This window comes from Buteo buteo, chromosome 12 (genome assembly GCF_964188355.1).
Source record: "Buteo buteo chromosome 12, bButBut1.hap1.1, whole genome shotgun sequence".
NCBI lineage: Eukaryota > Metazoa > Chordata > Aves > Accipitriformes > Accipitridae > Buteo > Buteo buteo.
In genome coordinates, this window is record NC_134182.1 from 27,428,126 (window position 1) to 27,443,591 (window position 15,466).

The 15,466-nt window shown below is 37.9% G+C and overlaps 1 protein-coding gene across 2 annotated transcripts in view; it reads right to left on the bottom strand.

The window, feature by feature from the left end:
• The window catches only part of CNST (consortin, connexin sorting protein), a 53,931-nt gene extending 38,508 nt beyond the window's left edge, over positions 1-15,423 (bottom strand). The window contains exons 1-3 of one of the 2 annotated variants that reach the window (XM_075043148.1): positions 15,299-15,423; positions 13,337-13,433; positions 731-1,169 (exon numbers count right to left, since the gene is read on the bottom strand). In XM_075043148.1, coding sequence (XP_074899249.1) covers positions 731-1,118 — 388 coding nt within the window. In that variant the 5' untranslated portion in view covers positions 1,119-1,169; positions 13,337-13,433; positions 15,299-15,423. Of the gene's footprint in view, positions 1-730; positions 1,170-13,336; positions 13,434-14,590; positions 14,611-15,298 lie in introns of those variants that run through there. The other variant, XM_075043149.1, reaches the window with a different exon arrangement.
• Between the last annotated feature and the right edge of the window lie 43 nt (positions 15,424-15,466).

Below are 15,466 nucleotides of genomic sequence, written 5' to 3' on the forward strand. Positions count from 1 at the left end.
GACCCCAGGCTGGAGCAGGAGAAGAGTGAGGAGTCCTGCCCCTGAGGAGGAAGGAGCTGCAGAGACAACGTGTGATGAATTCAACGCAACCCCCATTCCCCGTCCTGCTGCACCACTAGGGGGAGGAGGTAGAGAAAACAGGGAGTGGAGTTGGGCCCGGGAAGAAGGCAGGGGTGAGGGGAAGTTGTTTTAAGACTTGGTTTTACTTCTCATTATCCTACTCTGATTTGATTGGTAACAAATTAAATTGATCTTGGTTTCCCGTGACCATAATTGGCAAGTGATCCCTCCCTGTCTCAACCCATGAGCTTTTTGTTACATTTTCTCCCCCTCATCCCACCAGGCAGGAGGAGTGAGCAAGCGGCCTCATGGTGCTTTGTTGCTGGCTGGTCTTAAACCATGACAACCATATCGCCTGAATTTCTGGCCATTCTGACTTAGAAGTCGGCCCAATTTCCACACTGAAACTCTGCACCTCCCTGTATTCGTCCTTCCTTGATATGTTCCATTTGCTACATAGCCAATGTTTAAATACAGAAGGTGAAAACATCTAGAGTTGAATCTGATTTAGGATTATTAACAGTTTTGAAAAAAAAACATCCCCAAACCTTCAGTGTAATTTTAAAAATAATCAGTATGACAACTAAAATATATCTTTCTCATTAGTTCACAGACTAGAACTACAGCGTTATTATTTTAAATGAACAGAACTATTTTTTTTATAAAGTACCTTTAGATCTTTTACTGGAGTTTCTTTTGCTTCTTGGACTTCTTTTTCCACCTGGCTGTTTTTCAGCAATAGGCTTTTCTTCCAGCTGGGGGTCCATATGGACATTTACAGATCTCCTCTCAGTCTCACTTTCCTTACAGCTTGGGGTACAGTTGCCACTGTCCATATTCTCATTGTTATTGATGCTGTCCTGCTCACCTTTATCCTGTCGTCCCATAGCAATGCTACTACTGGTCAGAACCTCGTTCCCATCATTGTCAAGTTGATTTTCATTTTCATCAGCTGAAGAAACCAAATTGGATGCCAAACTTTCCACCCTATAGTCAGCTGAAAGACTGTCCTTTGAGTCTATTTGTAGATCATTTGGTGGAAATTCTCTGTCATCCATTAGAGCGTTATTTGTTGAACCACTTAAATCTCCCTCCAAATATTTTTAGACCTAAAATATAAAACCAGAAGAAGCATTTATAATACATACATTATAATGGATAAATAACCTTATACTTAATGCCAGCCAATAAAGAATCACATTAGCCAAGCAATACGGTTTAAAAGCATGGGGAAGTTATTTCAAACAGTAATCCATTGCCCCATTGTAAGTCTTAAAGCAAAGCATATCTACATAGAAAAAACTATCTATAAACTTGTACTTTTATCCAATTATAATCAGTTCCAGTTACCTGACCAATAGCACAGCTGATCTTTACAGCAGTGTTCACAGTGTTTAGCAGAGGTAATGAGAAAAACAAAAAGATAAACAGAAACCACCCCCACCACCTCCCTTTAAATCCATGGCTAAAACAAAAGCATTCTTGTCACATAAGATCATAGTTTGCCTGACAAAAATAAACCAGTGAGGAATAAAAGCAGAACAACTTTTAATTCTGTTAGTGATGGTATCACATCAAATAGGCAGATAGATTAACTCTGTTACAAGAATTAGATGCAAGTAGAACCTGTTCATTGACTCAGACTGTCACTTTATTTTCAAGAAAACATTCAACATGTCTTCAGTAAACACAGAAGCAGATGGTTTGTTAATAAAAACCCCTAATCCCCCACCTACTCTCAGCAGGGGTCAATTTTACCTTTTTGTGAACATGCAACTCTAATCAATACTGCAATTAGATGCATATTCACAGGAAAAAAAGTGTAACTTAGCAACAGAGTTACACAGCATTTATACAGGACTGTTATTGTATCAGTTCCTTTCTTTAGCTTTTAGAAGCATGGCAATACTGCTGGTTTAACTTAGCAACTACATAGATGAAATACAGGTCCATTATGTACACCTCATTAGATTTAGCTCACATTTTAAATAGTGAAGCCAAAAATCAGCAACTCTTATATTATAGAAGAGCTTAGACAAGCGTCCTACAGCAGCTTCCTATCTTTTCCTTTAAATGAAGGCATTTTAGGAAACCTGTCTTCACCAGGCTTTCCTCAGTCTTATGTCCTGGTATATACAACTGAAATAACTGAAATATACACTTGCTAACTATGCAAGATAATGTTTCATTTTACTTGCTAGAAGAACTCAAATTACAGAAAAATGGAAAAAATGCCTTAGAGAATAAGTAGGTTTTCCTTCATCCACAGAAACATATTTCTGTTAAAGATTACTAAAAAGATTTTCCCAAATTTTTTCCTCCACAACCTTTATAGTTGTTAAAAGGACTGGAAAAAAGAAAACGTTACTCCTATCTTAGAGAAGGACAAGGAGGAGGATTTGGGGAAGCTACAGGCTGCTCAGCAAGCAATTCTAGAAACCATTTTCGAACATATGAAGGACAAGAAGTGTCATCAAGAGTAGTCAGCATGGATTTATGATGGGTAAATAGTGCTTAACAAACCTGACAGGCTTCTACAAAGAGGTGACTGGCTCTGCAGAGGAGAGAACAATAGATGCTGTTTACCTTGACTTTGGTAAGGCTTTTGACACTGTCTCCAATAACACCCTCACAGACAAGCATACAAAGTACAGGCTAGGTAAATAGACAGTGAGGAGTTCCAGGGAAGCATGCAGAGGGGGACAAGCAACCACCAGCTGGGCAACACAAAAGCAAAAGTCAGCACCAACTAGGACAACTCCATCTCTGTTTCCAACCTGAAGAACTTGTTAACCATTTTCAGCCATACCAGTCTAACAAAGAATACTGCCTATCCTATAACATATAAGCTGCACCAAGGGAGGTTTAGACTGGACATTAGGAAGCATTTCTTTACCAAGAGGGTGGTCAAACACTGGAACAGGCTTCTTAGAGAGGTGGTCAGTGCCCCAAGCCTGTCACTGTTTAAGAGGCATTTGGACAATGCCTTTGATAACATGCTTTAACTTTTGGTCAGCCCTGAAGTGGTCAGGCAGTTGGACTACATGATCGTTGTAGGTCCCTTCCAACTAAAATATTCTATTCTATTCTAGAAGAATAATGAATTGTACAGTAGAGATGCAAATCGTATTTTCCTTTGGCAACCAAATAAGAGAACTGGCTTTCCTTGAGCACCAGAAAGACAAAGAAGTGAACTCTATAGGAGATACATATCTGGAGAATGCATCTGTTCATTAGAAGGATGCTCCCTAATCAAGCCGTTTTCTCTCAAAGAGTTAAAACAAAAGGTTAAAAGGAAGACAGAACTTTAATCAGACCAGCAAGAATTAGAACTAGAAGATATTCTTTACAGACACCCACACTACAGTAATGTTGATTTATTGATGGTAACTGTTCTAAAGCATTAAAAAAACCCAACCCCAAACACCATGTTAAACTTGAAGGGTTCACTTCTTACTCTTCCTAGCATATAAAATCATAACAACTGCTGCCCTCCGCAGCTCATAGATTAAATGATACATCAAACAAAAGAGGTTGAAATAAATTGCCCAAAGCCAATGAGGAATTAGTTTTAACAGCAATAATTAAAAATCAGGATGTCCTACCACCACTCTCTTGTGTCTATGAGTAGAAAAGTTTATCCTTTCAACAGCTATCACAGGGAAATAGAAATGTGAATGCATTTGAACAAGGTGTTTCCTATTAGATTGTGCAAAAAGAGGAAAAGATGGTTTTGACAAGTGACATTTTCTATAGCGGAAGCTAACAGTTTGATAGAAAATATTAACTCATTTCCTTTTAACATGTGGCTAAGATGATAGTCCCTCTCTAGCTGAGGGGCTAGAGAGCTTCTGCAGCTAGCACAGGCCAACATTTCTTGGTTTATAGTTTGAAACTCAATACTTCTCCCAATAAAAGTAGCCCTGAAAATCTATTCCTTTCTACAGTGCTTATGACTCCTTAGAGAATGAAAATCCAGAAAGAGCTAGTTCAAAGAATGTAGAGCACTCATGGCCTTAATCTTTTAAAAGGATTCCCCCCCCACCCCAACGGATGAAACTTTTTTCCTTCCTAGTTTTCAATGTTGATACCTGCTATTCCTTTTGACCTTACCAAGGCACTAGGCAGGTACCAAAATGAAGCTAAATCCTGTGAGGAGGAACTTTAGCTCTGTCTAAAAACACAAGTAGAAACACTTATTTATAAACAAAAATGGAATTAAAATCACCAGTGATTTGATTGTATCTAACAGACCATTAACATTCAGTTACTATATTTATTGTTTTGCCATTGAAATGAATTGTACACACAAACAACATGCTAAGAAAAAGATGTTTGTTTCTTCCTAGGCACATCTTTCCTCCCTTCACTAGTTGCTCAAAATTTAAATAAAAGCCAATATTGAGTAGACCTGTGCTGACCTCTGTTAAAAGGTGCCGATGAATGAAAGTGCTTCAGTTCCAGTTGCCACACGGATTCATGCAATTGGCATACATAATCATGGTGATTACAGCGCAAATCAAAAATATGATGGAAAATACTTGCCAAGTGGCTAAAAACCAAAGTCCGTATTGAAGGAATTAGTTGTATGTTTGTTTGCTTTAGGACAAACAGTATGCGCATTACAGAAAAATCATGGTAGTTGCTTATATTTCAGGTCAATTTCAAATTTAAAAAGCCCATTGCTCTTCAGTGTTCTCTTTCATTTACTTCATATAATTTCAACAACTTTTTTCATTGCTCATTTTTGTGTGTGTAGAGAGCCTTTCTTCCATCTACACTTACTAAGGAAACACAACCTTAAATACAGTTGTTTGGATTGTATTCTGAAAAAAAGACAAGAACTGGGATCTCTCCTGACCTGGCACAGCTGAAATTTGAAGATGGCAATAAAAAAAAAAAACAACAAAACAAAAAAACCCACAAACAACTCCCTCCCCCCAACCTTCATACTAACACAGCTCTTCTATCCTGTGAAGCTGGTGGGTTTTGTGAATGTTTACTGAATATATAACATTGTATTTCATTTACTGATCTCAGAAGTATCTTACAGAACAGATCAAGATCATTACCCTATAGCTGCTGGCAAAAGGCTAAAAAGGTTCTAATTCAAAAAGTTTATGGCAAATAATTTTTTTATTCCATTTGACTGTCTTCATATAGCTCCTCTGCCAAAGACACTATTTTCCCTCTCTCATTCTCATGCCATTTAATTATTCTATGTTAATTAGAGAGATTTAAATCTTTTAATTCTTTGAAAGTCAGCTTCCCCATTATATCACCTGTATTGCTGTATTCAAATTGAATGGGCATTTCAGATTGGTTCCCAGTGTTGCTTCTACTCAATCTTTTTACTGACTTTCATGATAAAACACAATAGCTATATAAAATCTGCAGTTAGAAGCAGTCCTAAGTATTTTTGAGGATTTAATTAAAAATTAATTGTAGCAATAAGTGGTTCAAAAGGAATAACGTGAAATTCACTAAGACAAACAGAACACACTGTATTTTAAATTAAATGAAGCACATCTATATGAAACGGGGATTAACCAGTCATTCTGTTCTGAGGAAAAGTATCTCATAGATACCAAACAGAAAACTGACCACAGGTCCAAGTGTTTTCTTTCTCCTGAGATATAATACAGAAAGTGTTACAGGCACAAGAGAATTAATTATATCCTACCAGACATTAATCAATTACAGCTATGTATTTTTGTTTTGTGCACAATACACACAAAACAAGATGTACACAAGTAAGAGAACCTAGATCATAGTAGGGCAAGAGCATTACAGAGGAAGGGACAGCACTACATGTGGTAACAATTATTCAGCCTAGAAAAGGTTGCCATATAAACAACCAAACAGTCTAGAGATGTTGTGGATTCCCCATCCATTTAAAGAAGAAATTAAGCAAGTCTCAGGTTTAAGGACAGGTAAAAAATAAATAATACATAGGATCAAGGGAATTTAATTTTCTTTGTTGTTGCAGGGTTTTTGTCGTCTTTTTTTTTTTTAATAATACAAGCAGCTTCACAAGTCCTAGAGAAAAAAAATAAAATCATGCTGCTTCTGTGAAGACGAAATAGGATTTTTTTTAAACCATTATCTTTACAGAGTTGGTGCTTCTACCACTAGAACAAAAAAGGAAAACTGTAGAAATACTGAAATTTAAAAAGTGGCTAAACCTAACCCCTATATTTCTTAAAAAGAATAAATCTGTTGATCTTTCTCATAGCTGGTGTAAAGATACACTACAAGACCACATTTAAGTGTTAGTATCTCATTTCATATTGATAAATAGTGTTCTACAAATCAACACAAACCAATGTGAAAACTATCATGACCATACAAAATAAAAACATGTACTGCAAATTCTTATTATTGCACATTGATTTCCACATAAAAGGAAGAATGTTGATCTCATTTTATGAACAATTACATTTACTACCAAAATGAAGATACAGCGATGGAAGGAAAACTCTAGATGACAGAGTAGCTACATGGCACTATCTAAAAACTACATACAACATCAACACCTACTATGCTGTTACAGGAGCTAATAAATAAAAAGCCCATATATTCCTTTGAGAAAGTGCGATTTCTCTACAACTGTTTGCTGCTTCTGCTGATGTGAAAGCCAAGATACACCTAAAGAAACCTGGAGTATTTTCACCAGATTGCTTCAGAATGCCCTTGCCTCACCACAGCCAACAGAAAACCAGACAGAAGTACTAGCTGTTGAAGATGTACTTGACCATCACACAATTTGTTGTGGAGACAAAGAGACAGCAGATAAAGAAGACAGGCAATTCATTTAGCTATAAATATCTCACAAAGCCAGACCACGTCCAGCTAGCAGAATTCTGCTCTGCATTGTGTTTTATTTGCAACACTTAATGGTTGGAATGCTGCTGTTTCTAAAGAAAGGGAAATAAAAATATTTATGTGTATACTTCCATTATCCAACCTGACATCTCTGCAGAAAAAAATTACCATGCTGTTGTGCTGTCTTATAGTATGGACTCATTAGTAGTTCATCATTTCTCAAGATAGTCTTAGGTACAATCCCATTACTGGATAGCCTCACTATGAGAGAATCTCATTAACATCCTCCTGACTGTTCAGTTTGCTCTATGTTCGCCTTTGAAACTAGGGGTAAAAATATCTTTATACGTGTTTTCTGCTTCTGTGTCAGATACATGGATTAGGAGGTCTATCTCTTCAAATGTGTTAAGTCTGCTGTTCTCCAGGAAGTATTCAGACACAGGAGTGGTTTATCTAGTTTCACTGAATTTACAAAAATGTCTGAGCATGAACAGTTTGGTGGTTTGGCATTTTCTGACATTGAAATGACATTTCTCAAGTGGCAGTGTCATTTAAAGGCATGATGATCTTTACATCTATAAACAGCAGGAATAGTGAGGTTTCGAGAGGAAATTTCACATGCTATTTTCAACTTCTAAGCTTCCTAGTCATACTGCTTATTCACAGCTTTAATAAACAATGATAAACATACTGCCAGGCATAATCTACTTCCACATTTAACATTACTACAAAAATATGTTTCAGTCAGCAGCCAAATGCAAAAGGTTTGTCTGGGAACAAATAGTATCTTTTATTAGAACATACGACAGAGTTCAGATGAAAATTTCACACAAACAAGCTCTTTTTCACACTCAAAATACACAATGATCAGTCCCCCAAGTGTCTGAAAAGTTTTGGGTTTCAAGCTTCACTAGGACAAATTTCACTGAATGGTATAAGAGTAGAAGAGGACCTCACCACTTGATGTGTTCTTTTTTTGTTCTTGTCTGCAGCAAAACACCAGAACACCCCTCAGGTAAGGGTAGAAAGGCAGTATAATAGACTGTTTTATGAAGATAGAGAAGTCTCATCACTGCAGCACTTTTATAAACAGTCTAGACAAACATTGGTCAGGAATAACCTAGGAGTAACTGGTCGTGCCTTGGGATGCACGAATCTCCTTTTAAGTCTTATGAGAAGTAATTTGCCTTTTTTGATTTTTATGTTTTCCTTCTAACTGAACAACTCTTAGGTTGTAATTACACTTCAGAACATGTGTACAAATTTGATTACAAAGTATAACAAAAATTCAAAACTTCCTACTAGACAAATTTTTGCATCTTTTCTAGGATGGGTACTTTTTTCTTATGGGGAAAAAAAAAAAAAGTCCTACAAATGAGTACAGACTACTTTTATGAGAACTAATCAGCTCAGCTCACTCTTATCCAAATCTTTACTTTACCAGGACCTGAGAAAGCTGATAGATCCTACCACCTCATAAGAGGTAGCTAAAAAGCGCACAATGATCTAAAATCCCTTGTGATCTCAGGTAACAACTTTAAACATATATGGAAAGGCAGAAATGACAGAAAATAGTCCCTTGAAATGGAGATGCAAGAAGAAGGAGGCAATTATCTAAAAATTGCCCATCTGAAGAAACAAGAGTGTTCAAGACTTTCTGACAGTTGCATTTCATAGTGAGACTGAATTCCATAATTTATACCTGAGAGATGAGCAAGTTTTATAGCCCTCATCAATACAAAGAAAATTAGCACGCTGAAAATATTGACTTAGGTCCTAAATCATATCAAGGCCAGAAGCAATCACAAATGGAATGGAAGTCTGTCCATAAAATTTACGAAACAATTTTTGTTATCAAACCTGTTGGTCCAACGGAACGATAATTAAGAACAGAGCTAATTGTTAGAGCTTCAATAACTGTCATCATTAGAGAATTAGAATATCCAGCAGCTCTACCAAAACGTTGCATCAGTTGTTTTTGTATTTTAGAAGGGAACGATGGTCTCATTTCTACATTATTCAGTGTCAGATACAAACAACTGAGATGAAATCCTTTCTTTGCTCTGAACCTTCTCTATGAAGTCAGTCAAACTGTTACATCATCTTTAATGCATTCCTGAAGTGCAAAAGACTGCTTTATTTCACAGGGATGTAACAGATGAATACATTAAAAAGATTGTGAAATAGATATTGTGGTAAAGGGGACCATACATGGACTATAAAGAGGTACAAAACAGACACTTAAATTTGATCAAGTTTTTTGCCCTTAAATGCATGAGTGAGAACTCAGTCACGTATAAACCCGAAGGCCTATGTTAAACAAACCACAATCTCCCCAAAATTAATCACTGGTGTAACTTGATTGAAGTTGGTGAAGCTGCGACCACTTAAACCCAGTGGTGAATTTAGCCATAAGTGCTGTTTCAACTCTCCCCTTTCCAACAGGAAGTTATAAAGGTGATTTATTTCAGCTCTAATTGTGTAAACACATACTAGCTATATGAGCTGTCTCTAATAATTTATGCACACTTTTGATTAATATATCTTGGAGAGGTTTTCTGAAGCACACAGTTATCACTTTTTCTATTAGAATTTGAATGTGTGTTTGTAATACCTGAGCCTGTAAACAGAGATCTAATTTGTTTTAGATCAGTTTTTCAGAAAACTCTTATTATCAGGACCACTGTAAGTAGTAACTTCCATTAAAAAAAGCATTTTTCCATTGGGAAGTCCCAAATATCACAAACATTAATAAAACCTAGCATCAGTACTGTAAGAGGGTAAAAACTAATTACATCTAAAACCCAAACTAAGATAGTTTAAATTATACCAAGACAGGAGGAGATTTACAGCCTATAGAGACACTGAATGATTACTATTTCTCCTTGTACTAATGATGTCATATTTCAGTGCTAAAATAGTAGACTTTAATAGTCTTCCATGAGAAAAAGAGAAATCCACATAGGAAACTAAGCAGCTACCAAACAACAGTGGATAAAGGGTAATTTTATGTGCCAGCTGTCATAAAGTCTTCCTGGGATCAAATGTATAAGCTTTGCACTGTGAATGTCACTTTATTTTATAAAGAGATGAATAAAGGAAGATGCCAAAATATTACCGAACAACTTACAAACTTGTAAGTTTCACAACAGATGCCCCCAATTCATTTATTTTGCCATTAGTCAACTGTAACACTGTAACAACAGAATGAACAACACCTGAACTGTGATGCAGGTCCAGCTGAAATGTTGGTCTAAAGTGGTAAGATCATTACACCCTCTCTTTGAGGCTAAAAGCACACAAAATTCCAAGTTTTAACCATTAGAAAGAACCTCCAAAGTGTACACTCCAAACTCCCATATTATTTCAATGACATATGCATCAACTGAACCTAAAAATCTTCCTAACATGCTCATGTTATAATGATAAAACAAACACCAGGATTAGTTGTTTGGTTTTTTAAAAATCCCAAAGATATTCTGAATTAATCTCAATTTGTCCTGCAGGGTAATATTATTTTTCCAAACAAAACAAGAAAATTAAGTGAATCCCATGGACAGAGAAAAGCAGTGTTAAAGCTCACATTATAAGGCTACACATTAGCAATTCAGTTTGGACAGATGGAGCAGTGTATTGGAAAAAACAGTAGAAAAAACTTCACACTCCTAAGCAATTCTGTTCCTAAAAAGCAAGCGTGCAACACACCAAAATTTGTCTACAGAAATATTTGATGCTAACATCATTTCTCCTCTACACTTCTAAGTCAGCAACACATTTTCAAAGATATCACAGTTATACTGTAAGTAGATAAATAAGTAAAAAAAGAGTAAAAAAAAGTTTAGCATGACAAGCTCTTGCGCAAGATAACATTGCCAAAGCATTCAAAATAAAGACTTATAACAAGATACACACACAAACGCAGGCTGAGTGAATTTGAGAGTCAGTAGAATGTGCTCCTCAGAATTCAACGAAGAGGAATTCTGAGAGAAGTAAACAGAAGATGCACCTATTTTAATGTTTTTACTCCTGTCCACAAAGATTTAATAGCACTTCTTTTTGCATGCACACAAAAAGTATTTGCAGTAAATTTAGTGCTGATGAAAGATGCCAGATTGATAGCCCTAGGGACTGTGTTTCTCTGTATACACAGAACAGATATAGCACAGTGAGAAAGTTTGTACCCCTGCCAAAATGCCTTACGATACACAGCTTATGCAACAGTCTTCACACTACAGAACCCTTTGCCTCTCCACTGAAAATGTCAAAAATATTGCTGCTTAGTGTTCATTATAAGGGAAAAGAAGACATGGACACTGTTACTAGCATCAGTAGGGACAGAATTCAAGGCATCAGCTCATTTAAAAATGTTTATTTTTGTGCTGAATGGCTCTTTTGTCATCTGTGAACTTTGCTGCAGTGTTTGTAAGTCTGCAAAGTCAATCTGCACCTGGTGTGAAAGTGCTTTCCTATTAAACAGCATGTTATTACAACAGAAAAAATAGCAAAGGAGGAGTGGTTTAACATTTTTTTTTCCAAATAAGCTTATACTAACATACATGACCACACACCTAGTGCTCAAAAACAATCTCAAAGGAGAACTAACTTGATAGTTTCACTTAATTGGTACCTGAGCACTCACTCTCCAGTGATCTGCACAATTGATCTAGCCCACTTTTAATGGACAGTAATTCCCTATTAATCAGGTTTTGAGCGCTAGGCTGGAAGCTACACTGTCACATGGAGCAGGCAGGCTTCCAAGGAACCTTGGATTCTTATTTCCCTTACTACTAATAGCTTGGCCAATAGCAAAAAAACCTCCACTTCCCACCCAGCCCCTCATCATATCCAAGCGCCCAACCATTTTTCATCGTCAACAGATTATACCTAGAAAAGCAGTAAGTTAAGGTTTATAAAGCATATTAGCTCTAAATACAACGTTGCTGACCTCATCATAAAGACTGATTTTCACTTTGAAGGAAGATGTCCAATACAACCCACAGGCTGCAAACCTACTGGATCTCAAACCAGATTGTGGCATAGGATTAAATGCTACTTCAGTCCTTGAGACATTTCCTTTGTGCAGGTATGGGCTTGGAGTGGGGGACACTGATGACAAGGGAATAAGACAAAAGAATGAGGCTACCTTCTGATTTTTAAAATAAAATTCTTCCTAGAGACTATTTTCCTGACAAAAAAGCGCTTACAGCACTTTCGAAGAAATCTCTTACCACTCCTCCTACTATTTTCCTTGGTCACCATCCAAAGCATTACAACAAGACTAGCGAAATATGCTGAATAAAATAAGTGAAAACAATAATTCTATGACATCCTGCATCTCAGCAAGGCACAGAGACATTTCTGCCAATTCAAGCATATAGCAGACTGTTTTATTTTCACATTACTGAAGCTAATATATTTAAGTGATTATTTCAGCTCTTTTTCTGAACATCAGTTCTGGTTTTTTTAAGCTTTTTTTAAAGCTTAAAAGCTTTTAAAGCTTTTTAAAACTTTTTTAAAAATTCACATTAGAGGTGGTATTTGGTAACAGGTAAGCCTTTCAATATATGCATAATTAAAAAAAAAAAACCAATCAATATTAATAGTAAATCTTAAATTTTACAATGAGTTAATGATAAAATGGGTTATGGCGAATAAAACAGAAACATAAAGAGTTTCTGAAACAATTATATGCTAACAAACTTAGTCTGTATTCTGAGCAAAATAGGAGTCTCTAACAATAAGTATCACTAACAGGACAATAAAAATTATGAACCTGCAAATTTCCATTCACATAACTCTTGGGTTTTTTTTGTGCAAGATGGGAATTCTACTGAATTTGTACTTAAAATGAAGCATGGGCATAAGAGTTTGAAAAACTGACATTAAGATGTATGTACTACTGCAATTTTCCCCCTTACTTAGAAATGCTTCTCAATATTTACTATGCCTAAGTGGTTAATACGTAGCAAAATAATACTAAAAGGCTAATGCTTTAATATTAACTTAAAAATTACACTTTAAATGGAGCCAAATAAAAGTAAATGCAAAAGACATATAGAAGCAATGAGAAAAAAAAAAATCTCTTCACTGATCTTTTTGACCCATACAACTAATGAGCTCTTTTGGTTTAAGCATAGGCTGGAATCCAATCAAACAGGTAACCCTTCTGATTCCTTCTCTGATTTGTTTAAAAAAAACAATAATTAGGAGGAAACAATGATTTCAGAGCACCCAACAATGCACTTAAATTACAAAGACATAAGGCTCTATGAGGTAAGACTGTAAATTCAAATATTTGCATGCAGCACTAACTGGATTAAATTAGAAAATATATGCCACAATCAGCCATTAACTTAAAAATAACTGTTCAAATGTCCTTGAGATACACTTTAATGTATTAAACATTACATTCTGCATTGTAATTTCTAAACAAAAAATGTACAACACTTACCATTTTCCTAAGGTTTCATCAGTTTCTCAAGGATAATGACTAGGTCAGAAAGAGGTAGTCCTTTATGCATGCAAAATTCAGTATATATCTGGCAGTTCTAGGAAAAAAAAAAAAGAATCATAAATTTATCCTATAGGTATCTATGGTCCAATGCAGGTAAGTGCTAAGATAAAGTAAATACAAATATGAAGAAAAGTGTACTATTTCTAGTGCATAAAGAATGTCAGGGCATTTTGGCTTTACTTAGCAAACACTTCTCTGAATAATCTCAATTACTCTGAACAGCCCATTCAAAGATGACCCTAGCACTCCTGAATACTCTGACTGGCAACAAAAAAAATCCCAAATTTTTTAATTAACCTTAAAAATATATGGAATACAACACACCTAACCTTTCCGTGGCCATAGCTATCAATAAACTTTGATAAGGAATGCTGAATTAGGACATTACTAAACACTTGCTTTAAGAAAACCGAGTTCAGCTTGATGTTCTAAAAGTCCTATGAATTTCTGAATTATCAGACTAATTAATGAGAGGGAAAAAGCTATTAAAAACATACAGTCCAGTTTAAAAATGGGTTGAGGTCTATCCCATCATCCAGCTGAACAGTCTGCCCATTTCCCTTAAGGCACAGGGAAGACTATTACAGCACTCAGTGTAAAAGAGCACAGTATTTGAAAATAAATTGCAGATATGAAGAACTGCTGCATTCAACAAGGCATTTGCAATCTTTCCTAAATTCAGCCCAGCCCCTCCTCATGCCACATGCAGATCCACCAGAGAATAGCAAAGCCACAATTTTCTGTCCCAGGTTCTGTTTAATAGAGATACGTCAAACAAAATGACTTTGTTTTAGTAAGTAGGCACGTGTTAATTTCTTACTTTACAAACTGAGAAATGAGATACAAGAAATTAAGCATTTTGCACAAAATCATATGGAAAGTCTACTTTTGAGCTGTTAATTTGAAGACCAGTCTGCTCCATGATTGCCAGATCACTCTTGCCTTCTGCACAAATGACAGGGAGCGGGGAAACACGTTTGGGAAGATTCTCTCTCCCCTTCGCCGGAACTCTATCACACCACGGCCACTCACCTGCCACTGACAGGTTTTAGCACAGTATCCCTGAAGGATGAACTCCAGTTTCACAGAACTTGAATACGTTTTGAAGATGATTCTAAAGTTATTTCTTGTTAAGGCATTAGGGAAATCATTGAAAGGACATTGTCACTGCTATTGAATTACTGGCTTTACCTAAAACGTAACTGCAAGACAGTATCGGGCAGAAAGAAGCCGAGAAGGACTGCTGTCAGAGATGGGCCGGAGCAGGATCCTGCACCTGCTGAAGGCAGCAGGGCGATACAAAGAACCGAGTCCCCAAGTGACTATTTAGCTGCAGACGCGGAGATCAAAGACTCCCGAGAAACACCCAGGCAAACCTCAAACTAAATACGTAGCTCCTGGGACTTCCACCAACAAACCGAGCAGACATCCCTCCACCGGCACCCGGCAAAACGTTTCTTGCCGGCCGAAGCCTCCCCCGCTCCTCAACGACCAACGGCCGCCACACGACATATCCCTTCAGTTTAGCCCCAGAGGTACCGCTCCGGGTGAAGGAACCGCAGCGCCGGCACCTGCCATCCCGGCTGAGGCGGGTAGAGAGCTCAGCCCGCCCTGCCTGCCCGGTACTGGCCTCCCCGCACCGCGGCCGTTTAACCGCCGCCCGCGCGCGCTCGCTCGGTCGCCTCACGGCGGAGCTTCGCCGCCGGGCGGGGGGCGGGAGGGTGCCGTCCCCGCCGCCTCGCCTCGCGAGGCGGCGGGGACGGCACCCTCCCGCCCCCCGCCCGGCGGCCCCCCCCCGTAGCCCCCGGCCGCGGCCGGGGCGAGCGGAAGGCGGCGGTGCGCGGCACCGAGGGAAACATCTCCCCTTCGCCTCCTGCCGATAAACCCCCGTCAGCTCACCTCAGCTCCGTTACGGCTCGGGCGGCCGGGACCCGCCATCCGGCATGGCGTGGAGGCGAGGGGGATGGTCCTGCCGCGCCGCCGTTGCCGCAGGCTCCCGGCGGTGCAGGGCTAGCACCATAGAGAAGACGGCGGGACGAGAGCCCTCCGACGATAGAGCGGAAGAGC